Source organism: Triticum dicoccoides, chromosome 7A (assembly GCF_002162155.2).
Source record: "Triticum dicoccoides isolate Atlit2015 ecotype Zavitan chromosome 7A, WEW_v2.0, whole genome shotgun sequence".
Taxonomy (NCBI): domain Eukaryota; kingdom Viridiplantae; phylum Streptophyta; class Magnoliopsida; order Poales; family Poaceae; genus Triticum; species Triticum dicoccoides.
The window spans coordinates 443430092-443455626 of record NC_041392.1 but is presented as its reverse complement, the minus strand read 5'-3'; the positions used below and the strand labels follow the sequence as shown (position 1 = coordinate 443455626).

The following is a 25535-nucleotide window of genomic DNA, read 5'->3' as shown; positions in this document are numbered from 1 at the left end:
CCGTGGTTCCTCCAAAGTTTTGCAGCACAGCTACGAGATCAATTCCGTCGCAGGCGATCGGAATGACCGATGATTTTGCCTGGTTCACCTTGAGGCCAGTGGCCTCGCTGAAGCAGTGCAAGATGTGGAGGAGCTCGTCAATCTCGTGTTGCACCGGGTTGATGAAGATTACAACGTCGTCGGCGTACAGGCTGGTCCGCATTCGAGCAGTCCTTCCGGGGATGGGTTGGAGGAGGCCATCTCTAGTGGAAGCCTCGAGCAGGCGATGGAGCGGGTCGATGCAGAGGATGAACAGCAAAGGTGACAGCGGGTCGCCCTGACGGAGGCCACCAAGGTGTGCAATCCTGTCCCCAAGGATGTCGTTGAGCAGGCAGGACGACGAGGAGGTTGCAAGGAGCAGGGCTATCCAATCCATCCATCGTGCCGGAAAGCCCATTTTCTGCAGCAGCTTGAAGATGTATTCCCAGGAAACACTGTCGAACGCATTTGCAATATCTAACTTGAGAAGCAATGCAGGGGTCTTGCGGCGGTGCAGGGCGCGAACGCTATTTTGGATGAACAGGAAACTGTCGTGTATGCATTTGGATCTCTGAAAAGCAGACTGCGCGGGGGAGATGATTATGCTGATGACGGCCACCAGTCGCATCGAGAGCACCTTGGTAATGAGCTTGGTGATGGAGTGTATGAGGCTGATCGGGCAGAAATCTCCCATGCAGGTGGCGCCGTCCTTTTTTGGAAGCAAAGCGATCATGGCGGAATTTAGGTCCGAGAAATTGCCCCTGGCAAGTCTGTAGAAATGGTCGAAAACCACCATGACATCAGTTTTGATGGTGCTCCAGCATTCTCTGAAGAAGGTGCCTGAGAAGTCGTCCAGCCCTGGAGCCTTGTCGGGCGGCGAGGCCATTACAGCGGCCCAGACCTCAGCTTTAGAGAAGGGGTTAACGAGGCCTGCATTCTGGACAGATGGCATCTCGATCGCCTCCCAGTTGATGGAGCAGCCGCGGCTCTGCTTAGTGCCCAGCAACCTGACGAAATGATCATGAGCAATAGTAGCTTTGTCTTCGTGAGCGGTAGCCGTTCCTGATTCAGAATGCAGAGAGTGGATGAAGTTTTTGCGTCTGCAGGAGTTGATCTTGGCCTGGAAGAAGGCGGTCTTGGCATCCCCAACTTTTAGCCATGCGATCTGTGATGCCTGCCAATTGCGCGCCTGCTCGATCGCGGTGAGGTCGATCAGTCTCTGCTTGAGCTGCTTCCGTAGGTGAAATTCTGCCGTTGTGAGGCGCCGCTTCTCCTGAGCGATGTCTAGCCGCAGCACTATTTCTGCAGCTAGGTGGAATTGAATCTCGGCATCAGTGAATAGCGATCTGGCCCAAATCCTTAGATCATACGTAGTCCGGTTCATCTTTTGCTTAATCCTTGTGATCGGACAAACAAGCTCCATTGGGCGAAGCCAGGCCCTCTGCACTATTTCTTGGAAATGGGGGAACCGCGACCAAAAGGATTCAAATTTAAATGGTGGTTTGCGCGCCGGTGCAGATGTGTTTGACAACAGGAGAGGACTGTGGTCCGAGCATGCAGTTGAGGCAGCCATGGGCATGAAATTGGGGAACAGGTTGTCCCACTCCCAGTTACAGAAAACCTTGTCAATGCTGACAAGTGTTGGACCTCTCACTCATTCGACCAAGTGAAACACTTGTTTTTACACTTGATTTCTTTCAGATTTGCATCATCGATGGCCCTTCTGAATTTGCCCATTACTCTTCTGTTCAGGTTTAGATTGCTCTTGTCACGGGCTTCATAGATGATGTTGAAGTCACTGGTGATGAGCCACAACTCTCCCATTGGTGGGGCAACTTGGATCAACTCGGCTAGGAAGGCATCTTTTCAGGCGTCGTCAGCCGGGCCATAGACGATCGTCAGCCAGAACGACGCGTTGCTGTGCAGAATTGTGACCTTGGCTGTGATGGAGAAGCAGCCAACAGCATGGGTGAACAGGTCGACCAATCGCTTGTTCCAGAGGATGGCGGCCCCTCCCTTGGTGCCCGTCGCCAGCAGCACCGCGCAGCCTTCCATCGAAGAACCCCCAAGATCGCGGACGGTGCTGGCAGACCATGCTTCCAGCTTTGTTTCTTGCAGGCAAAGGATGGTAGCCCTGTGGGAATAAGCAAGCTCATGAACTGCAAACCTCCATGCTGGCGAATTCAATCCCCTAACATTCCAATTCATAATTTAAAATGATGCGCTAATCATTGGACACAATCATTTTCTCCGGCAACTACAAATTACTATTGAATTGAAGCAAATACAGATACACTCCCAACATAGCAGGGGCGCGCCTGAGACCACCGACAGTCCCCTGAATTCTCTGGCACGAAACTGTCCGGCTAGCCCTATGACATGAACTACAAAGATCTGACATTGATCCTAACTCGGATTGGCTTAAGGCCAATCGCTGCCGAAGATTAATACTAATGTAGATAATACAGAGACCTAACATAACTAAACTATTACGTCAGCTGCAGCATCCGGGCCGGCCATGCCGCCGGCAATGCGGAGCGCCTCCGGGTCGAGGCGGGTGAGCTTGGCGATGATGGCGATGTTGTCGTCGGTGAGGGGCTCGTCGAAACGCTTGATGATGGCTTCTGCAACCTTGGGAGTCATCGCCTCCTTTGGACCTAGCAAGCCCAGCTTCTTGACGAGCAGCAGAGAAGCGCGCTGCACCACGGGGACGGAGGAGTTAGCGCTGGCCTGACGCGCGCTCTGCCTGGTAGGTGCGGCGCTGGCCCTAGTCTTGGGGAGGGGGCGGAGTGCGCCGAGCGGGGGCAGCGGAGATGATCGAAGCCGGGGCTTCACGTAAGAGGTTGCTGCTTTGCCCCTCAATGCTGCTGCTGCTGCCTAGCTGGAGCTGCATGACCTGCTATGTCACCGCACCAACATGGACATCAGTGGAGACGACCGAGGGGGGAGGCATGCAGCAGTGGTGTGGCCGGCGGGGAACTCGAGAGGGGAAGCAAGCGTGTCGGCGATGGCATGATTGATCTCTTGCAGGTTGTTGGTGGTGTCAGCATGCGGTGGAGGAGGTTGGACGCAGTTTGCAGTGGCGAAGAAGGAGGAGACCAGAGAGGCTGGGCCGTCAAGAGTCGCAGGCTGAGCTGTCACCGCCGGGGGGTGACGTGCCCTGACCCGAGCAGGAGGGGAGGCGTGGCGTTGAAGTTGTTGGCATGAGCATCCTCTCCGGTCTTGCGGCCGCCCTTGTGGTGCCGCCGGCTGACCGGCGTCCTGCTCCGCTGCCTGGGTGGAGCCGCGGGGCCGCGCTTGGGCTGATATTCCAGCTTGCCCTGCGTCCTCCCCAGGAGGGCGTCCTTCCACGAGCGGCGCCCTTAGGTAGTAACATAACACATCCCAAGACAAATTTGCTTATGTGGCATGGAGTTAATGAGGGAGCTCCCCACTATGACCAGCCTTAGAAAGATTAACCTCTCTTTCCTCAAATTACGAGGGATACAAGTGGTCTCATGAATCCGTTTAATAGCCAACCTCACATATGGAAAGCATTATCCCTCTTTCCTTCTTTATTTCTCATGTAATTAGCCCCTCTTTCCTTCTTTTTCTTATGTAATTAGGCTCTCTTTCCTTCTTCATTTATCTCTCACGATATCCAGGCTTCTTGATATCCAAAAAATTAAAAACATATATAAATAAGATAGACTAAATATAAATAGGTGAGGTGGGACTATATAGGAATCAACCTTACCTTGTACAAGCAACATGAGCTAGCTCAGTTGGTTATGATGTCTTGTAGTTGACTAGAGGTTCTGCGTTCAATTCCCCTTGCTAGCAAGAATTTTTGCCTCCCACGACCGCTAGAATCCTGGGCCGGATTCGCTGGGCTACAACACATGGGCTGGCTCGTTCTTGGTGACAGACGAAACTAACTTACAAAGACCAACGACAGAAAGTGGCTTGGGTCTCATGGGCACAAATGACTCAACCGAAAAATATGGGGGGAATAGGGTTTAAAGATTTTGAGATCTTCAACCTAGCCATGCTGGCGAAGCAGGCATGGAGACTTTTACAAGATCAGGAATCTCTGAGTAGCCAAATTTTGAGAGTTGTGTATTACCCAAGTGGGGATCTGCTAGAAGTTGAACTGGGGTCATCACCAAGTCAAGTATGGCGTGCTATACTTGAGGGAAGAGATACCCTCAAGCTCGGGCTAGTGAGGCGGATTGGTACAGGAGAGACAACACGGATCTAGGAAGACAATTGGCTACCTAGAGATTTTAACATGAGGCCAATTGCTGCCAAAGCATTGAATCCTCCTGAGATGGTTTGTGATCTTATTCAGAGTGCAACGGGAACATGGAATGAAATAGTTCTGGATAATCACTTTCTTGATATGGACAAAGAAATTATATTGAAAATAACCATTAGTTCGAAGAGGCAAGATGATTTCTGGGCCTGGCACCATGAGAAGCACGGTAACTTTTCGGTTCGGTTGGCATATAGGATGCTTGTGGGCATTAAAAACAAAGAGAGGATTGGCTTGAACATAGAACAAGCAATTCGAATTCAACTGAAACAAGGAAGGCGTGGGTGAAGTTGTGGCATGTTCGAATTCCTACTAAGGTGCGGATGTTCACATGGCAACTAGCAAAGATGTCTATTGCTACAGGAGAAGTCCGTGCCCATAGGAACATGGCCACTGATGATACGTGTCCAATTTGTAATGCGGTTGTCGACACATGGGGACATGCTCTGATTGAGTGCAAGATGTCAAGAGCAGTCTGGGCTTTAGCCGATGTTGAGGTGGTTGAGCACCTGATTATGAACCGGACGGATGATGCTCGGTTATGGATTTTTTTGGCTTTTTGACACGATGAAAGAAAACGAAATGGCTATGGCGCTTGTCACCCTTTGGTCGATTTGGTGGGCACGAAGAAGAGCTATTCATGATGAAGAGTTTCAGAATCCTGTTTCCACTTTTGGTTTTATCACAAAGTACTTAGAAGAAATTGAGGTGCCCATGAAATAGAAGAGAGCAATGAAACCTGAAGCACATGAAGCGAGGCATAGCAGGTTGTGGAGTCCTCTGAAGCCTGGTTTGTGCAAGGTGAATGTTGATGGAGGATTGTCCAGGGACGGTCGAAGAGGCGCAACAACAGCAATTTGTCGTGATGAGCACGAACATTTTTTGGGTGCTTCCGCTGTTGTTTTGAATGGCCAGGCAAATTCAACATGTCTGAAGCTATAGCATGCAATGAAGGTTTTGCTCTTGCCCAAGATCTCGATATTAGGAAGATAAAAGTTGCCTCGGATTGGCTGGAAGTTGTCACTAATTTTCAGAAGAAGGCGAAATGCTCATACTCGATGATTTTGCGAGAAGTGGAGGATAAGGCTAAATTGTTTACTCTAGTGGAAGTGGTGCATGAGTATAGGGAGTTCGTAGTAGATGCTCATAGGTTAGCAAAGGCTGCGTCGTCCTTAAGCGCAGGCCGTTATATTTGGCTGGATTCTTTATCAGATATCTGTAACACACCTTTGAATGTTTCGATTAAATAAAGAATCTTTTGTCCCTAAAAAACGAAGACCAACGAGGGGAGAAACATGAAACGGACCAAAGCGAAGACGACGTATCAAAAAAGATCAAATTATGGGAGAAGGAAGCAATAGCCCTTTTATTATTAGAAAAAATTACTATTACTATTATTATTATTTCTATTTTTTAATTCTCTGTTTATATAGGAGCATGGACTGACACTTTCGAGCTCACAGACGATATCCCGTCCCTCTCTCTCGCCTCCCCCTCCACTTGCGCAAAACCCAACCCAGAACCCCCAAACCCTCGCCGTTCGCCTCAAATCCACCACCATTTCTCCAAATTTCAGCTCACCCCCTTCCGAATTCGGCTTGGTTTCCAATCCACATATGGAGCTGCAGCTCACTCCCCTCCGCTGCCTCCCACTCCACTACCGCACCACCACCAAAGCCACGGCCACGGCAACGACCAACACCGTCTCCGCATGCTCGGTGGAATCTCAAGCGCTCAAGCCACGCCCGCAGCTCCCACGGCAGGCGCCCTTCCGCAGCCGCAGGCGCGGCAGCCCCGTCCATCTCCCTTCCCTCTGCGCCGCCATCGAGCGGCTGGTCGCCGAGGGGCGTCACCGGGAGGCTTGCGACGCGCTCCGGGACGCTCGCGCGGGCGCCCCCTTCGTGGCTCTGCCAGCGTCCACCTATGACGCGCTGGTCACGGCCGCCTCCGCGTTGCGGGAGGCCGGTTCCGCGGCAGGGGTACTCTGGCACATGGAGAGCTCCGGGTTCCAGCCCGACCAGTACATGTGGAACCGAGTGCTGGGCATGTATTTGGTGTGCGGGATGCTCGCGGAGGCGCGCGAGGTGTTCGATGGAATGCCGACCAGGAGCCGGGTCACCTGGGGGGTGATGATGGGCGGGCTGGTTGATGCGAAGCGTCCCCGTGGGGCGCTGGCGCTGTTCGGGGAGCTCTGGGAGGTGGGTGTGGGTGCTGGGCCGAGGGTTGTCGTGGTGGCCGTCCGTGCGGCCACGGTGTTGGGGTCGGTGCACGCTGGACGGGAGCTGCATTGTTGCGTTGCCAAGATGGGGATGTGCGAGGACCAATACCTGCCATGTGCACTCATCGACATGTATAGTAAGTGCGGGCGGATTGACGAGGCGAGGCGGGTGTTTGATGGGATACCATGGAGGAGTGTCGTGGCGTGGAACACGATGCTGGCAGCATATTCGCTCCATGGGCGCAGTGAGGAGGCATTGGACTTGTACCACGATATGTGCGAGAGTGGTGCCGGCTTGGATCAGTTCACATTCTCGACGATGCTCAGGATTTTCTCTAGGTTGGGTCTGCTGGAGCATGCAAAGCAAATCCATGCGGGCCTGATTCAAAGTGGACTACAAATGGACATTGTCGGGAATACGTCACTTGTTGATCTGTATTGCAAGTGGGGTCAGATGGAAGACGCAAGGCATGTTTTTGAGAGGATGCCTAGCAGGAACCTGATATCATGGAATGCTCTAATAGCAGGGTACGGCTACCATGGCATGGGGAGTAAGGCTATTGAGATGTTTGAAAGACTGCTGGCTGAAGGCATTGCTCCAAACCATGTGACATTTCTAGGAGTACTAAATGCATGTAGGTTTTCTGGCTTTATTGACAAAGGGAAGAGGATTTTCCAATTGATGACCCAAAATCCAAAAACGAAACCACGTGCAATGCACTACGCCTGTGTTATCGAACTTTTTGGGCGGCAGGGGCTACTGGATGAAGCCTATTCAGTGATAAGGAAATCACCGGTCACCCCAACTGCCAACATGTGGGGAGCCTTGCTCACTGCTAGTAGGATGAACAAAAATATTCAGCTTGCTAGACTAGCTGCAGAGCAACTCTTGGCAATGGAACCTCAGAAAGTAAACAATTACATTGTGCTTCTCAACTTGTATATGAACTCTGGGAAACGGGATGAAGCTTTGACTGTAGTAAGCACCTTGAAGAGGGCGGGGTTATCTATGAGTGCTGCTTGTAGCTGGATCACAGTCAAGAAAAAAGATCACAGGTTTTTCTTTAATGATAGTCTCAATCCCAAGAGTTCAGAAATCTACCAAAGGCTAGATACACTAATGGAGGTGATAAAAGAACTTGGTTATGTTATTGAGGAGGATGAATTGCTCCCTGATATTCTCCCTGATGAGCAGAAGACATTGAAAATGTTCCATAGTGAAAAACTCGCAGTTGCTTTTGGCCTTATTAGCACATCTCCATCTGCTCCCTTGACGATCAACCAAAGCCATCGGCTGTGCCATGACTGCCACAATGTAATCAAATTTGTAACACAAGTTACGAAGAAAGAGATTACCGTAAGAGATGCTAGCAGGTTTCATCATTTCAAACTTGGAACATGCTCTTGTGGTGACTACTGGTAGCTAGGTATGTCCAACTGAATGATTATTCCGCCTTGGCTTATCTAAAGGCATTTTAATTCCTTGTGATCTAGGCATGCACTGCAATTTGATGCCACTAAAGCAAAGCAATTTATGATTAATCATTATATTCACTTTCTGAAGTATCGAATGTGAAATCTACACCAGAGTTGTTGCACTTGACCTGCAAGTTATTTCCTAGATGTTCTTTCTGGTTGCCCCCCAAGTGTGATACTCAAAACATGGCATATGACTGCTGGCATTGTTCTTTCATTGACTCATTGTTCGTTAATCAAAGCATATTTTCCGGTTTTATGAGGTTTCCTTAAATCTTTGCCTTGTCATGTCTGCTCGTGACTAAATATAGCAAAAATACTGCTAAACAAAATTTGCCGATGGCCGATGGTTCGGAGGTTCTGAAGCCAACTCTGGACTGGGAAAACTTGGAAAAGTAAATTAGTAATGTTTGAAGGTTCTGAAGCTAAACAAAATTAGTCAGCATACAAGGCTTGGTAAGCTTATAAGTTCTAAATCCATTTCAGATTTTGGAAAGGTAAATTACAAGTTTGATTCTCATTGATATGCATGTCTGCTGTGTCTTTCCTTGTTATTTCACTGGCGTCAAAACTTGTTTGCATGTCTTGGTAAATACCGTCTTATCACTCTTAACCTTTATGGCGTGCTAAGAAGAAAAGTATTTTCTTTGAGTACATCAGATCGATACTTTTCCCTGCGTTTTCGGTTTTCCACTGGCTTTACAAACCTTGTGTGAAAGAAGAATCTGGGTGGCTTTCGTACTGGAGATGCCAATATTTACTTGTGTCCTGCAAGGAAGGAATAAAGCTCAGGTGCAACAAAGGATCGAAGGAAAGTATAACACTTTGAGCATCTTTTGACAGCTTGTTTCTAACAGCGTCATAGATGGAGAAAATTCTCCTGTTGCACTTTTGCCCTGGTCTCTTTATTCAGCTCTTAGCAATATAAAGGGCCACAACTCCCTTCATTGTAAGCAGGCAATCTTTCCTCCCACCACTTCTGAGCTGATAGAAGTTTGAGAATACAGCTATACAAGATGGCCAAGATGATAGCTGCTGTCATTGTCTGCGTGTTAGTTTTAGCCCTGGATATCACTGCTGGCATACTAGGACTTCAGGCCCAGGCTGCACAAAACAAGGTACTGTTGCACTCAGATTTTCTTCATGAGATGTACTATTTTGAAATAAGGGTTTGATTAAACTGATGTTTTCGGCTGTTTCAGCTATTTCTTCATGGATAGTTGTTACTATAGAGTAGTTAAATGTGCTTCAAACGATAGTTCTTTCTGATGCCTGCTCTCATTTGATCTTCTTGGCAGACTAAAAAGGTGACAGTGCTCTTCATCCAATGCGAGAAACCTGTGTATAAAGCATACCAGCTAGGGCTCGCGGCAGCAGTGTTCCTGGTAGTTGCTCATGCAGTGGCCAACTTTCTCGGTGGCTGTGCCTGTATCTGCTCTCAGCTGGAGTTCATCCGGGCATCCATCAACAGGAAACTCGCAGCAACTCTTATAATTCTCTCATGGTAACTTCGCTCTCACCTTAAAACATTATTTTGCAAATCTATAAGCGACTTGAAAAAATGTGGGAAAGTGTCACTTCATTTGTGGAAGTAGAATCATGATAAGATATGAGATGCACCTTTTTTCTTCTCGAGAACACACAAAAGGGTTGCACGCCATTTCATTAAGCCAGAGAAGACAATTCTAACAGGATAGTTATACACTTAGTCAGACAAAAAAAAACACCTGAGACTATGGTCTTGGAATTGCTACAGCTCTGTCGGTAATAATATTCTGGTCTTAAAAGTTTACGGGTAATAACCATTGTTGGATGTTCTGATAGGATTGCTCTCATCGTCGGCTTCTCGTTACTGCTTGCTGGGGCCATGTCCAATTCCAAGTCGAAGACATCATGCGGGTTCGTGCACGGCAAGACCCTGGGCCTGGGAGGGATCATGTGCTTCGTCCATGCGGGGATCACAGTCGCCTACTATGTCACCGCCACCGCAGCGGCACACGAAATTCATTAGGCCAGTAGGCATCGTGCGTGCCATGCTTTTGGCCAGGAGACTACGGTCTGATACTTTCTCCCAGGAGATAACCATTCTTTCCTTGATTGCTTTTGTTGTTCCGTATCTTTCAGTTTGTGGTTCGGCCCTTTACCTTTATATATACAACTCATGGAAGCATCAGGCTCCGGCTTGTATCAAAGTTGCGCAAAAAGGAATATGATTGTGGTTTGATTGATGCATCACTGTTTTGTTGTGAATGCTTGCCAAACAAACAATGCTGATGATCTTTCAGCAAATTCATATGTAATTTCTAAATTCTGTCGAGTGGTATCAAATAGCTCAAAGTAGTCCGAATTCCGAACGAATTTTGTCTGATAGTTATGATATGTTAAAGCACCGAATCAAAATTATAAACATTGCATTTCCATTTTCGCTATGCAGAAACTGGCCCGTGAGGCTCACTGATCTGTGATTCAACCTTCTTAGCCAAACAGAAGATCTTTGCTTTTCCTAGGCAAGGCAGTTGTATGAAAGGAGTAAACCAGCACATCATCTAGTGCAACATATAGACCAGATGATGGTAACAATCAGCTTCTATTTATCAAGTAGTTACAGTGCAGGTCTATACAACACAGTTACTATTGACAGCCCTCGACACCAGTCAGCACTCACCACCATACACAAAACTGCTCAAAACTTCACCTTCCTATCCACTAGTTCCATGCTTGATCAGGTACTTTTCGTATCAACAAAACAAAAGAATTGCACAAATCGAAAGAAGACAAGCCAGGAACAACAGTAGGGGGGAATTTTGGTTAGTTTCCATCAGACGTCTGGAAGTTCAGAGACACTGCCAACTGATTCCTGTCTCTGATGACCAGAGGCAGATGACTGATCTTCTGATGCCTCAAGGTCAACAGATTCGTCATCTGTCCTGCCCGGTGGAAGTCTCCTGCCATGATGATTCCTGCTGCTGTGGCTGTGTTTCACCACCCGGATCAGTGCCTGGACAACATCTCGCATCGACGGTCGCTTTCGGGAGACACGGCTTACACATTTGTAAGCCGCGGCAGCCATGTCATTGAGCTCCTCCACATCAAATGCGCCTTCTAACCGAGAGTCGGCAATTTCCTCCCACCCAGTCTTGCCATCAGCGTTGATTGCAGCCTGATCATAGATTGCATTATAGTCAGCATTTACAACCATAGTGTCTCAGAAACTAAATTCTGCAACAAAAATAAAGGGTGACATCCTTACAAGCTCAACATATTCCATTAGACCTTGTTGAGGGTTTCTGCCAGCAATAAGTTCAAATAGCAGAACACCGTAGCTGTACACATCACTCTTCTTTGTGAATGATCGTGAGGACACGTACTCCGGATCAAGATATCCGTAAGTTCCACGTATGTTGGCCCCGTTTCTAGTAAGCATTTCTTCTCTTGACAATCCAAAGTCGGCAACCTGGCCAACAAAGAATGCCCCATGTCTAGGAATAAAACTTCCAAACAGAAAGGCAACAGAGGGAATGCTGCAAGCAAACCTATTATCTTTGGACATCAGAAAACTCATGTATCTTTACAAGCAAAGGCTTAAACACATATCAGAAGACTCTTGATGTGTATTTTATATATAAAGAACTCAACCAATGGGCACTAGCACCTGTGACATTTTTAATTAGAAAAAGCAATAATGAGCAAATCCAGCAGAGGCCAGGCCTCGAACATGAGTAGGCTGGGCATGCAGTCGCACCTCGAGCAAACTGAGCAACGCTCATATCTCCTTATAAGCTTAGGCTATTTGAGAAACAGGCTGATTAAGCAAAGAATGTTCCGTGATTTTTTTTTCTTTGGCATATTCAGTAAGTACACTACTACATTGGTTATGCTTCTAGACATTAATAAGTTGGTATTTAACTTTAAATTAAACCCCTATCTGAGATAAGGAACAAATGATGACAACATATAACATCATAAACAAAGTCACCATGCTGCTTCCAGTGTATAGCTGTATGCAGGATAAAGTACAGACCAATGTCGGTAGTATGAGTTAAGAATACAGAGGTGCAAACTGAGAGACAAATAATTGGAATGTTATAGCTAATTGCTGCAGAGGTGATGAATACAATTGTTCAACATGTCATGGATACTATGACAAATTACAGAGATGTACGGCATACCCTAGCATGCATGGACTGATCCAGTAAAATGTTTGGTGATTTGATGTCCCGATGAACTACTGGAGGAACAGCCTGCACTAAAGTTAAGCCAGATGAAGTAATGTCTTCGTATTACATCATGGATCATGATTCAAATTATGAGTTACAACAGCTTACCCCATCATGTAGGTATTCCAACCCCCTAGCAACATCTAGAGCTATATTTACCCTCAAATCCCATCTCAGTGGTGCACTGTTTTCACCTGAATTCACAGAATGTCTTCAGAAAAAAAAACAGTATCTAAATGTAACATGCGATACTCTGGCTGTAGATGTGCACTCTTATAAAAGATAGATTGACAAGACAAATCACTCCATTAAGCATAACTACAAAATTTGAATATTGTCTATTGACTTCATTCACATGGAAATCACTGGCCTTCTTTATCTGATAAAATCAGCTAAAAGGGTGGTGGTTATTTTACCGAGTGATCAAAAACTATCAGTCAAAAGGGAGAAAGCATCAAATATTGATGTATTGCAAGACTGTAATTACTGCTCCCTCCGATCCATATTAATTGTCGCTGGATTAGTACAACTTTAGTACAAAGTTGTCCTAAACCAGCAACATTTAATTAGGACCGGAGGGAGTATAAATTATTTTACTTCATGAATTTCATATGACCGTGTTCTTACAAAACTTTTTGTAACATTTTAAAGTTTAAACAGAGTTATGGTAGCAACAAAGCATGAATGTGCCCAAGTAATTACTGTAAGGAGTGTTATTACAAATACGCAATGGAGAGAATAAATACCGTATAAGTGTGATGCAAGGCTCCCATTAGGCATGTATGCATATAACAGAATGTGTTGCCCTTTTTCAGCACAGTAGCCAACCAAGTTCACCAGATTCCTGTGGTGTAATCGCCCAAGAAGTAAGACCTGAAATTAGTTATCCATCAAATTACCAGGCATGCCCATCTCTAGCCATCTATAAACATTAGCTTACCTCATTTTGGAACTCCTTTTCACCTTGCTTTGAATTGTTAGCAAGTACTTTAACAGCCAGTATCTCACCAGATGACATGTCAGCTTTGTAAACAGGACCAAAGGCTCCTTGGCCCAACAGTTTTGTGAAATTGCTGGTAGCTTTCTGCAGTTCCCTAGACAAAAGAAAATAATGTTCAAAGATTAAATTAAACTAAAAGAAGACACAGTTTCGTGATCATAATTAAATCAGCATAGTTATGTGAAGATACGGTTCCAGGGTCACACTTAAATTAGCAAATTTGAGATAACTTACAGAAAGTATAATAATAACTGATTTTCCCTATTAGGATGGCCCCTTTTCTTGCTAATATTTATGGTCCAGCATTTTATCACAGCCTCCTTATATTTATAAACTACAGTATCTCACTGGGCGTGTATGCGACATGTTTTCCTATCCTTCACTCTCGTTTCTTCTCTCTAAAGAAGATCAGGTAGAATTTTTTGTGTGCATTTTCTCTTTCTATTACAGACCAACCATCATTATTTTCTCCAGTTCCCACCATCCCATGGAAATTTCCACTCTGACATCTCAACAAGACAAAAAAGTAAAAAAAGGAACCCTTGGAGTTGGTAGTTCAAGGCATATAAAAGTCCAAAAGAGGATAACCAACCTATGACAGGAGCTTCATTTTAGAACCGACAATAGATAACTTATCAAGATCCTAAAATAGATCAGTTATTTGGAAGCAAATTTTGTAGGGCCTAGTTAATGATACAACTATGAATATTGCAACCATGAGAATAGAGAAAGATCAAGGGAACATACTTGTATGCATATTTGGGTATCCCAGAAGCTGATATTAGGCTCTTCCTTCCAGGCCCTTCAATCCACAGAGATGGTCCACGATCTTCAAACTCTCTCGGCGATTCCTGCCCTGTAGTTGAGGTCGACAGCTCTGCACATGTATTAACACCATTCGCGCGGATGGGGATAGTTGATGACCTCCTCGAGCTACTGCTCCTTATTTGCGCCTGAGAACGCCGATACGTCATGCACAGGAGTATTCCAACTGCCAGCAGCACCCCTATCACCACACCAACCGTGGTACCAATGATCAGACCTTCAGAAACCCCATTCATTCTCCCCCAATTCAGTTTCAGATCCTAGCACCTAGGATATTGCGTCCACCACATGGAAGCCCTGACGAGGAACAAGACCAACAGCTGTGTCTGCCCTGCCAACAAGTACAATAGGGGATAGTAAATTGGAAGCCTGGAACAGTGACAGCATGTGGCTTAGCACATTAGGTGGCTATCTGGGTCAACATCATGAAATGGAAATGCAATCTTTAGGCAAACTTTGCCATCTCAACTGATGTCACATCAAAATATCAGATCTTTGACAACCACGGGGACACCACTGATAAGGCACAAAGTTAAGAGCTAATTTATTCACGCCAAGTCATATTACACAGAAACGGTGGATATTACTGGTGAACTAACTTCCAAACTGAGAAATTGCTTTTCATAGGCCTTTTTGTCGTGAACTAATTTGTCATTAGTACCACACAAACATACAAAATAATCTCAATTTACATAAAAATTACACCATTTGCTATGAAACAACTGAAGAATAGCCGCGACTCTCTACAGTAGTTTTATACAACAATACGTAGTACGAGTACTAAGATTTGGGGGATTTTTCGTCGTAAGAACTCAGAAAATGTCACCTGATGGCGCAACGCTTATCTCCACAAACACTTAAATCACCAATGCAAATCACAGAGGCGTCAACTTCCACTTCGAATGTGCTGAACCTAACGCCATTAAAATCAACAAACCCAGGGGAAAAAACTTCCTGGAAGTACACACTAGAAACGATCCAACGTTGGAACGAGCAGGAAGCCTAGAATAGCGAGGCATAAACTGGCGGAAGAACCACCAAACCCAAGAAAAGATCGTATGAACCGACGAAACGAACTCGGAACCGCGCCTGCCAATCCAAAATCAAGAAACCGAATTATTAAAGAAACTTACAGGAGCGGACTACCTGAATGCGGGCGGAGACGGGGTCGCGGGCGGGTGAACTCGCGCTTGTTCGGATCGGTTCCAGGCGGCGATCCCACCGGAGAATGCCGGCGGATTGGGGTGGAAACCGTCCGGGAAGATTTGGTGCTGGCTTGGTGTCCAAGAGAGGTGAGAGAAAGACGACTTTCGAGAGTGTAGCTTCCTGTTGAGAATAAAGCAAACAAAACAGGGGGAAAAAGAGGAGAAAAGACAGGTCAGGAAAAAAAGGAGAAAAAGGTAGGGGCTGGGGGTAGTTTTGTAATCGTGCATGAGTTTCAAATGCATAGCATCTACAACCATGGACAGCAAATCCGATCCCTCAAACGTCCGCGAACATACCCGGATACCCCATACTAGAAACTTTAGATCCATATAAAAGCATGCAAACAATAAAATTCATGTACTACATAAATCAAATAACCTATACTACCCTAATCTTCGCCAGAAATGTTCACTATCTCCTTGCCCGGCTCCGAATACATGGGCCTCAGCCGCATCTCCGGCTCCTGCGCCTCCTCCGCATCTGCCTCTGCATCTGTCTCCGCTTCGATCTCATTGAAAAGCGTGTCGGTGTTCCTGCCGAATGAGCTGTCAATTGGCCTCCATATAGGCCTCATCCTGGATGGACCGATGGACTCCAGGATACCCTGCTGCTCCGCCATCTCGGCCGCTTGGGCAACCGCGAACTTCGCCTCCACGTCCTCCATGTTGAAGCCCGGAGCTCGAGCCGACGCCAGCTCCTCCTCCTTCGGCTGCTCCGCCTCCTTCGGAGCCGGCTGTTGTTCCTCTTCCTCCTCTGCCTCCAGCTGCGATGCGTGCGACACGTGCGACGCGCCTCGCCCGGATCTCCTGCTCAATCTGGAACTGGCTCTTCGGCGTGAGCATAGCATAGGTGGTCTTCTTTTGCCAAACCATGGCGATGCCGGGCGGCGGAGCGGGAGAGAGGTGGTGGATGGGTTCGGGCTGGCGAAGCGGGAGAGAGGTGGTGGATGGGTTCGGGCTGGCGGCGCGGAGAAGGAGTAGGTGGATGTGGCTAGGGTTGGGGGACACGAACCGACTTAAATAGCCAGATTTGGCCTCGGGTCACACCCCCAAGTGGAGGAGACGTTCGTCGGACCACCAAATTTTTGGACGATTCCATGTGAGACCCCATCTCCAGTCTGACTTGGCGGGCGCGTCCAGGAATCCCCATATCCGCCCCATATTTGAGCTGGATATGTGGGATGCCGGTCAACCTGAGTGTTTGAGGCCCGTTTAAGGAGCCCCTTTAGGTCACGTTTTTGTGCCCAGACTGTCCGCCCAGAAGTTTGAAACGGGTTTGGGACGTCTGGCTGTAGATACTCTTAGAGCTTTGAAAATACTACTATACCACGAGCCTCAACAAATTTGGGGCTTGTCAAAGGTACACTGTGGTTCACCTATTTTAGAGCATGATTGGTCAATGTCAAAAATTGGCATGCAAATATTTTTTTAGCATCAGTATAGACACAAGCGCTCATATACACGCGCATACACTCACCCCTATGAACACACACACGCACACCCTACCCCGGGAACGTCTCCTTCCACTGAAAGTGCATCGCCGGAAATCCTGAAATAAATTCAGGAATAATGCGAGCATCAGGATTTGAATACTGATGGGTTAGGGATACCAGGGTCCACCTAACCAACTCAACCACAGGTTGATTCGCGGCATGCAAATATATTGACCTAATGTCAAACGTTGGCTAGTGACTTTTTGGCTACTAACTTTTCTCTATCAACCTTAGAAATACATGTGTTTTCGTAACTTTTGACTGTGCCAATTGTTAGTATCAAACCAGCTATGCTCTAACTTACATGATCATCTATGTTCCCATCTTTTTCTACACCAGAGAAAATACAACAATTCTTTAGAGCTTTCAAAATGTTATACAACTATATCAACAATTTTGTAAAAAAAAACGTTCCAAATACACATTCGTAGTTTTGCATATAAATGGGCTCGTCACCATCTTACATGATCGTCTTTGTTCTAATCTCTCTCTATTCCATGTTCTCCTAACCTACTGTCATAGCCGGTTTGCCATATATTTCGACGTCCAGCCCGATAAATTTTGGGAGAGCCAATGGCAGGTCGCCACTCAATTGATGGCGGGGTTCTTATCTTCCCTGCCACCAAGAACATGCACTATCATCAAGCATGTATCTTTCTTTGTTGATGTTTATACATCAATGCTCTCGCCACATCTTTTGTGACACCCTATACATGGTTTCCTGCAACTCTCTGCTAAGTTAAGGCTCACCAATATTAGCACTCTCCTTGGGCGTGTGGACATCTTTCTTTTAGAAAACTTTCGCAACGTTGTCATCACCCTTCCTTTCTTGGAGCCAGGCAAAACTTATTGTAGTAGACAGTCAAAAAGTCGTCGCATTAAAGACCTATAAGACCAGCGCACCAGAACAACAACCACCGTTATTGAAGAGAAGGTTATATGGGAAGGGTCCAACATGTAGATACACGAATAAGGACCAGATCTACGTGGATCCACCGAAGACAAATACCGACCAAATCCCGCGAGATCTACCAAAGACAAACCTCCGCACGCCCTCCAATGACGCTAGAAGCATCATCGAGACGGGAGCTAGACATGTAGAGTCTTATTCCATCTTCAGAGAGCCGCCGCCGTCTCATCTCTCTTTGCAGGACATAAACCATAAGAAAGCTCTGAAAATCATCCAAAAATTAAGCCCTCTCGACCGCAAGGGCCGACATTTACCACGCCTCCATGGCCCTAAGGCCAAAGAAAACGAGGCAGACCAACGGCGCGGGAGGAACTCTAGTGGCGGTTGGGTACGAGGGTTCTTTGCCCTGGCGGCTAGGAAACCTTTATATATCTATACCTATTATATCTGTCCTCGTTTACTAGTCCTCTTTGTATTTTGTGTCAAATTTTAACCATAGAGTTAATTAATAAAATTTTAATGCATATCACCAACGTATTTGAACATAATTTTTAATGATATATTTTTTGATGACATGCATGTTAATTAAATCAATGGTAAAAATTATATACTAAATACGAAGGGGACCTATAAACGAAGACGGAGGCAGTACTATTAAAGTTGTATGGGCACCCTTTTTATGAAATCCTCCTCTTCGTGTGAGCAAACATGATTTGATCTCTGATTATTTTTGCTTAGGTTGTCTTATGTATTGACCGACATAGACACCGCTCTTCAATATAATCGCCTTGCTTGTCACATGTTCTCTCTTACTTGCTGCATTTTTAGCGTACACTATTATTACTGAGCTAAGATGCATTTTGAATTTTTAACTCTAAAATAGTTGTTTCCTTTTTATGGGAAAACTCTAAAATAGGTGTTTATCATAGCATGCGAGAATTTCAGACAACCACTCGTCGATGATCTGGATCACATGCTTTAGGACTCCTTTGGATGGTAGAGATTTTAGAGGATTTTTTTAATCCAAAGCATATTTTGCATGCGAAATTGCTGTGAGAACGACACATCTGCACGACAGCGGGACGATGCCCGATCCAACGGTCGGCTGCACTTAATTGATATGCATAGACAGATTGATATACGATGTCGTTCACACATCGTCTGAAAATCATCGTATGCAGAGCAACACTCTTTTGTATGAGGGCCATTTTGATCATGGGATTGGGATCACTATTTTTTAACGGTATCCGTTTTTTATCTCTCTATTTAATAGGATTCTGAATAAAAAGCTCACACCTCCTTTTTCTTTTCTTTGTGAAGTCCAACAACCTACACTTTATCTCCTTAATCCTAAAAAACTTCTATGTTCACTTTCTTCTTTTGTGAATCAAACTTCTATGTTTACTTCATGTGCGCAATACGAAAACATCAATTAGAATTTCCTGTGGTTCGAAAGTCTGTACGAATTCATAGTAGTATTATATGATATCATAGTCCTGTGTTTTTTACGGTTTCTAAACTCGTGCGACTCAATTGGCCTTGAGCCTACACAAGGATTGTTTTTTTTAGGATCATACGGGGATTGTTTTCTTCTTGAGACAAAAGGCGAAAAGGCAAAAGCGTGCAATTTGCACAATATTTTTTTGACGAAAGGTATTTGCACGAATTTTGAGCATCCTCGAGACGTGAGCTCAACTTTCAGCTGCGGTGCCGTGGGCCCTGCGGCACCCGGCACATATTGGAATGACCGAACTGCCCTTCGTCCCCTTGTCCACTTCGGTCGGTTCAGCGATTGTTGACTTCCTTCCCCCCGACACCAGCGAACATGGAGGAGGAGAATCAAATTAAGGGCCACGAACCGGCTCCTGACCCGGCCTTGGCTCACTGACTATCCGGCCCAGACGTTCCGTTGGGTCCACGTGTCAGTGTCCTGGTGTATTGGTGGTATAGAAAGGAAGCGTAAAGGCTTGCGATTAGTGATAATGGGCCGGGGCGCCAAGTCCGGAACCTACCCCTCCTGCCTGCTGCATCAGTCTAATCCATTTTGATTCAGCGAATAATAAAATGACGGTTGCAAAATGCAAATCACAAATGTTGAGGCCCGGTACGGAAATACAACTCCCTCTGAACTAAAACCACAACACTGGTTTTGGATTGGAGGGAGCACAAATTTATAATATTTTAACGAAATAGTCCAAATATATATGGGATGAAATTGCGGTTGTTAATAGTAGTAGTGCTCTACATGCGTCGTGCAAACTCGTATGAAATTACATGGAGTATGTGAGTGCCGGCTGATGCATGCGTCGTGCTCCACATCTTTAGCTGATTTTTTTTATGTGGGTACTCCCTCCATAAAGAAATATTATAGCGTTTAGATTACTAGAGTACCTAATAGCTTGCTCATACTACATCTTTAGCTGATTCTATTTGAAGATCATTATTTCTGCTGATTTTATTACTAGTAGTACTAGAGAACATTGGCTTGTGATCGACCACATGGTCGTTGGGAGTACAGGATGCTTGACTTGCGGAAGCACGTAGGAGACATGTACGCACATAACGACCTGCGATTTCCTTATACAGGTACACGCACCGCATGATGGCGTATCCATGTGCATACATATGCATTGTTATAATTATGAATGGCGACGCTAACATGCATGCCTGCATGTCAATTGGCCGATAGATCGTCCCATGCCCTCCTCCAAATGGATCAATCGGGACATGCCCATAACTATAACTTTACCAAATGGGCCCAATTAGAGCAACTTTAGCAGAGTTGGGAACCGATTGGCATAACATTCGTCGACATGGTGATTTTGATCTAAAAATGGCACTATAACAAAGTCGTCGTACGCTTTCATGTCGCCAATATTATAGAGCGCGCGTCATATCCAGCTAGCGGGCCTCCATATTTGGAGGTTGTAACATTGGCTTGGAGCGCGCCATCCACCAACCACTCACGTGGGTGAAGTTTCGGCCCGGCATGTTCCTCCCACGCACAGCTCGATCAATGGTGCGGCCTTCAGTGTGGCCGTTGCTTCTGCCTCGGGCAATGCCTCAACCGCTTATCCATCAAAGAAGAACACCAATTAATCGTTGTCACCGGCTCGTCTGTTTTGCATCATTTTTCCACCCGTACACGGTAAATCGCCCATGTTTTCCATCGGAGCGTGCCCATTCGTAGGTATATAACCTCCATCGCCCCCTTCATCGGCACTACCACATCCACTCTATTTCCCCATCCCCGTCTTCGACACCCTCACCTCCATTGGCCCCCTTCATCGTCCCCTACGCCTCACCCTCTCTTCTTTCGTTACTATGTTGGTGCGGTTGTGCCCTCCCCGCGGACCTTTCCCTGGCTAGACAGTTCTAGGAGAAGGAGTGGGACTTATCCGAGTGGCTAGACAATTCTAAGGTTGAGTTGGCAGTCGGCCGCGCCTCTCTCCCTGTCGCCCTCGAGTAATTTCCTCCGGATATCGACAACCACCGGCGCAAAAATGAAAATTGTGCTCACGCTAGCCTTAAAAAATGTTGTCGTATCACAAGCTTCCGTCGATCGCGTGGCCGTGGAAGTCGTGGTGGCCAAAGCCTCCCCCACCTGTGAGGTCACTTCCAAGAGAAGGAAGAGCCCGTAGTTAAATCAATCGAAATCTATTTTACAATCCTTCTAGAAATCTATTTTGGAAATCATTGTTGAAATCCTAGCTCAAAAAATTTCATTGTTGAGGTGGGGAGGGAAGATGTCTTCTAACCACTAGTAAAATGGGTCCCACATGAAAAAAATGGAGGCAGCTAGTATGATGATTCCGTGTTTGCGCCTTTGGCTCATTAGCCTTCATATCCATATAGAGCAAGCTCCATAGCGATGTGGAGGCTGCCAATATGGCGAATCTATTGGAGTTGATCTTATGTCTTTCAACAGATGGATTCTCTCGAGAATTGATATGTCTCCATCGTATCTATAATTTTAGATAGTTACATGCCAATATTATACAAATTTCACATATTTTTGGCAACATTTTTTATGATTTATTGGACTAACAAATTGATCCAGTGCCCAGTGCCAGTTCCTATTTGTTGCATGTTTTTTGTTTCGCGGAATATCCATATCAAACGAAGTCCAAACGCGATAAAAATTTATGGAGAATTATTTTAGAATATATGTGATTTTTGGGAGGTGGAATCAACGCAAGCGGAGGCCCACAGCCTCCATAAGACACCATGGCGCGACCTCCCCCCTAACGCGTGGTGGTGCCTTGTGGGCACCCTGTAAGTCGGTTGGGGCTCTTCTTCGGGCCCAAGCAAGATAATTTATGGGAAAAATCGTGTAAACATTTCAGCACAATTGGAGTTACCGGATCTCCGGGAATTTAAGAAACAGTGAAGGGCCAGAAAACAGGAACGTGAAACAGAAGAGAACAGAGGGAGAGATCCAATCTCAGAGGGGCTCTCACCCCTCCGCCGCCATGGAGGCCATGGACCAGAGGGGGAACTCTCCTCCCATCTAGGGGGAGGCCAAGGAAGAAGGATAAGGAGGGGGGCTCTGTCCCCCTCTCTCCCGGTGGCGCCGGAACGCCGCTGGGGCAAGGATCGTGATGACGATCTAGATCAACAATCTTGCTAACGTCAACACCAACTTTCTCCCCCTCTATGCAACGGTGTAACCTCTCTATTCCCACTGCAATTCTCTACTTAAACATGGTTCTCAACACTATATATTATTATCCAATGATATGTGGTTATCCTATGATATTTGAGTAGATCGGTTTTGTCCTATGGGTTGATTGATGATCGTGATTGGTTTGAGTTGTATATTTTATTTTGGTGTTGTCCTATGGCGCCCTCCGTGCCGCGCAAACGTGAGGGGTCCCCGATGTAGGGTGTTGCAATACGTTCATGATTCGCTTATGGTGGGTGGCTAGAGTGACAGAAGCTTACGCCCGAGTAAGGGGGTTATTGCATATGGGAGTAAAGAGGACTTGATACTTAATGCTATGGTTGGATTTTACCTTAATGATCTTTGGTAGTTGCGGATGCTTGCTAGAGTTCCAATCATAAGTGCATACATGATCCAAGTACGGAAAGTATGTTAGCTCATGCCTCTTCCTCATATAAAATTGCAATAATTATCACCGGTTTAGTTATCGATCACCTATGGACAAATAACTTTCTTGTGTGATAAAAACCTTCTTTACTAAACAACTAACTTTTATTATCTCGCAAAGTACTCGTAGTTTTATTCTTGCAAAGTAGTTCTAGCATCACAACTACAAAATGGTTTCATACTTGTTCTAGGTAAAGCCAACAATAAAGTGTGCGTAGAGTTGTATCAGTGATCGATAGAAATTGAGGGAATATTTATTATATCTTTAGCTCCTCATTGGGTTCGACACTCTTATTTATCGAAAAAGGCTACAAACGATCCCCTATACTTGTGGGTTATCAAGACCATTTTCTGGCGCCGTTGCCGGGGAGCAATAGCGTGGGGTGAATATTCTCGTGTGCGCTTGTTTGCTTTATCACTAAGTAGATTTTATTTTCTGTTATAAGTTATTCTCTATCTTTAGTTATGGATATGGAACACGAAATATCAAAAAAAATTGCACTTGCTACTCATGGAGATGGGGAACCTCCTAAAACCCTTGATACTCGTTATGTGAAAAATATTAAACATTTTTTTGATAATCCCGAGAAAACCCCATTCAACTTGATAATGGGAGACACATTGGATCAACATGAATTAATACTTTAGGGATTATCGCTTGACTCAAAAAGGAAAACTCTTATGGGATCAAATTGAAATGCTGCAATGGTATGCTTGGAATCTATGCTCGAGATATGATTATGCTTGTTGCTCTAGGATGAAGGCTCGACACCTTCCCTTTTCATGTGAATTTAATGATAATGAAACCTTGGCTTCTTATGCTAATGGTAGATACGATTACTATGATGTGGAACGAATAGAAGAATTTGTTGCTTTTAATGGTGCTTATGAAACTGAATCTCTGTTTGAAAAGTATGAGGATTATGATGATGTTGTTTATAGACCTGAAAACTTTGCTATACTTAAATATTGCTATGAGAATTATAAATAAAATTCCGATATTGATGTATTTATTGAGAAAGTCTCCGCTGTCCAAGAAGAGACTAATTTTGCAGGAAGCTACGGAAGAAGAAATTGACGAAACTGTGAGCTCATTGGATGAAAAAAGATGAGGAGAGCTAAGAACAAAAGGAGGAAGAGTGGATTAGCTACCCGTTCCCACCTTCTAATGAGAGTAACTCTTCAAATCATACATTGTTTAATTCCCTTCGTGCTTACGAAAGGATTAAAGCATGATGAATGATATGATCTCGTTGATTCTTTTGAAATATCCCTTTTTGATGAACTTGATGCTTGCTATGCTTGTGGCCAAGATGCCAATATGAATTATGCTTATGGAGATGAACTTGCTATAGTTCCTTATGTTAAGAATGAAATTGTTGCTATTGCACCCACACATGATAGTCCTATTATCTTTTTGAATTCTTCAAACTACACTATATCGGAGAAGTTTGCTTTTATTAAGGATTATATTGATGGGTTGTGTTTTATTACTACACATGATGATTTTGATGAATACGATATGCACGTGCTTGCTGCTCCTACTTGCAATTATTATGAGAGAGGAACTACATCTCCACCTCTCTATGTTTCCAACACGATAAAATTGCAAGAAACTGCTTATGCTATGTATTGGCATTTACTTGGTGTACATGAATTGTTCTTTTATGACATGCCGATGCATAGGAAGAAAGTTAGACTTCGTCATTGCATGATATATATTGCATTGTGCTCACTGCTAAATTATAGATCATTGCTAATTAAAATTGGCTTTGATATACCTTGGTATCCGGGTGGATTGATTACTTGAGCACTTTATGCCTAGCTTAATGGCTTTAAAGAAAGCGCTGCCAGGGAGACAACCCAGAAGTTTTATAGAGTCATTTTATTCTGTTGTGTGCTTTTATAAAGTTTAAAAACAAAAAATAGAGGGGAACTTAAAACTTTTCAAAAAGAAAAGTGAAAGTAAGAAAGATGAGCACCGTTGAAGTGGGGGAGCTCCTTGAACTTTGTTCATGCCCATGGAAACTTTGCAAATCTTGAATTATAGAAACTTCTCAACAAAAATAATTATCCCCTTGTACAAATCCATTATATTATAAAAATAATGTGCCAAGATATGCCTTTAGGATGATTAGATTGCTCGTTGGTATGTATAGTGCAAAAACAGAAACTTTGGCTGTAGTGCGTGAATTTACATTTTTTACTGGAATGTCAAAAGTTTCTGAAATTTTTATACAGTGTTGCTATACAAAATGTTTATTTTATCCTAATGTTTCATAATTTTGAAGTTACAGAAGTATGGTCAATGTTCAGATTACTACAGACTGTCCTATTTTTGCTTTTGCTTGTTTTGATGAAACTATCGACTGTATCGGTGGTATAAGCCATGGAGAAGTTATAATACAATAGCTATAATTCAAAAACAAAATATGAATGGGTTTGCAACAGTACTTAAAGTAGTGATTTGCATTATTATACTAACGGACTCACCGAGCTTTCTGTTAAGTTTTGTGTGGATGAGGTGTTCAAAGATCGAGGAGGTCTTGGTATGAGGAGAAGGAGGAGAGGCAAGAGTTCAAGCTTGGGGATGCCCAAGGCACCCCAAGTAAATATTCAAGGAGACTCAAGCGTCTAAGCTTGGGGATGCCCCGGAAGGCATCCCATCTTTCTTCAACAAGTATTGGTATGTTTAGGTTTTCGTTTCGTTCACGTGATATGCCTAAATCTTGGAGCGTATTTTGTGTTTAGTTTTCACTTTTCTTTTAT

At 45.0% G+C, this 25535-nt stretch overlaps 3 protein-coding genes across 5 annotated transcripts; 2 read left to right on the top strand and 1 right to left on the bottom strand.

The window, feature by feature from the left end:
* The first annotated feature begins 5786 nt into the window (after positions 1-5786).
* Positions 5787-8795, top strand: LOC119330173 (pentatricopeptide repeat-containing protein At5g50390, chloroplastic-like). 2 transcript variants are annotated; one of them, XM_037603289.1, is made up of 2 exons: positions 5787-7957; positions 8667-8795. In XM_037603289.1, exon 1 carries the CDS (start codon positions 5929-5931, stop codon positions 7951-7953), a length of 2025 nt encoding a protein of 674 aa, XP_037459186.1. In that variant the 5' UTR covers positions 5787-5928; the 3' UTR covers positions 7954-7957; positions 8667-8795. The 2 variants fall into 2 exon arrangements, with proteins under 2 accessions (XP_037459186.1, XP_037459185.1); XM_037603288.1 differs by lacking the exon at positions 8667-8795 and adding an exon at positions 8318-8451.
* Positions 8364-10314, top strand: LOC119330174. The gene is made up of 4 exons (XM_037603290.1): positions 8364-8462; positions 8964-9124; positions 9305-9510; positions 9831-10314. The coding sequence occupies exons 2-4, from the start codon at positions 9023-9025 to the stop codon at positions 10015-10017; spliced, it is 495 nt and encodes a 164-aa protein (XP_037459187.1). The 5' UTR covers positions 8364-8462; positions 8964-9022; the 3' UTR covers positions 10018-10314.
* Positions 10315-10561: 247 nt separating this feature from the next.
* On the bottom strand, positions 10562-15384 carry LOC119331992 (calcium/calmodulin-regulated receptor-like kinase 1). 2 transcript variants are annotated; one of them, XM_037605169.1, is made up of 8 exons: positions 15195-15384; positions 13971-14379; positions 13164-13317; positions 12970-13096; positions 12332-12417; positions 12176-12247; positions 11257-11460; positions 10562-11166 (listed from the first exon to the last, which is right to left on the bottom strand). In XM_037605169.1, exons 2-8 carry the CDS (start codon positions 14282-14284, stop codon positions 10825-10827), a joined length of 1299 nt encoding a protein of 432 aa, XP_037461066.1. In that variant the 5' UTR covers positions 14285-14379; positions 15195-15384; the 3' UTR covers positions 10562-10824. The 2 variants fall into 2 exon arrangements, with proteins under 2 accessions (XP_037461066.1, XP_037461067.1); XM_037605170.1 differs by having other exon boundaries at positions 13971-14374.
* Between the last annotated feature and the right edge of the window lie 10151 nt (positions 15385-25535).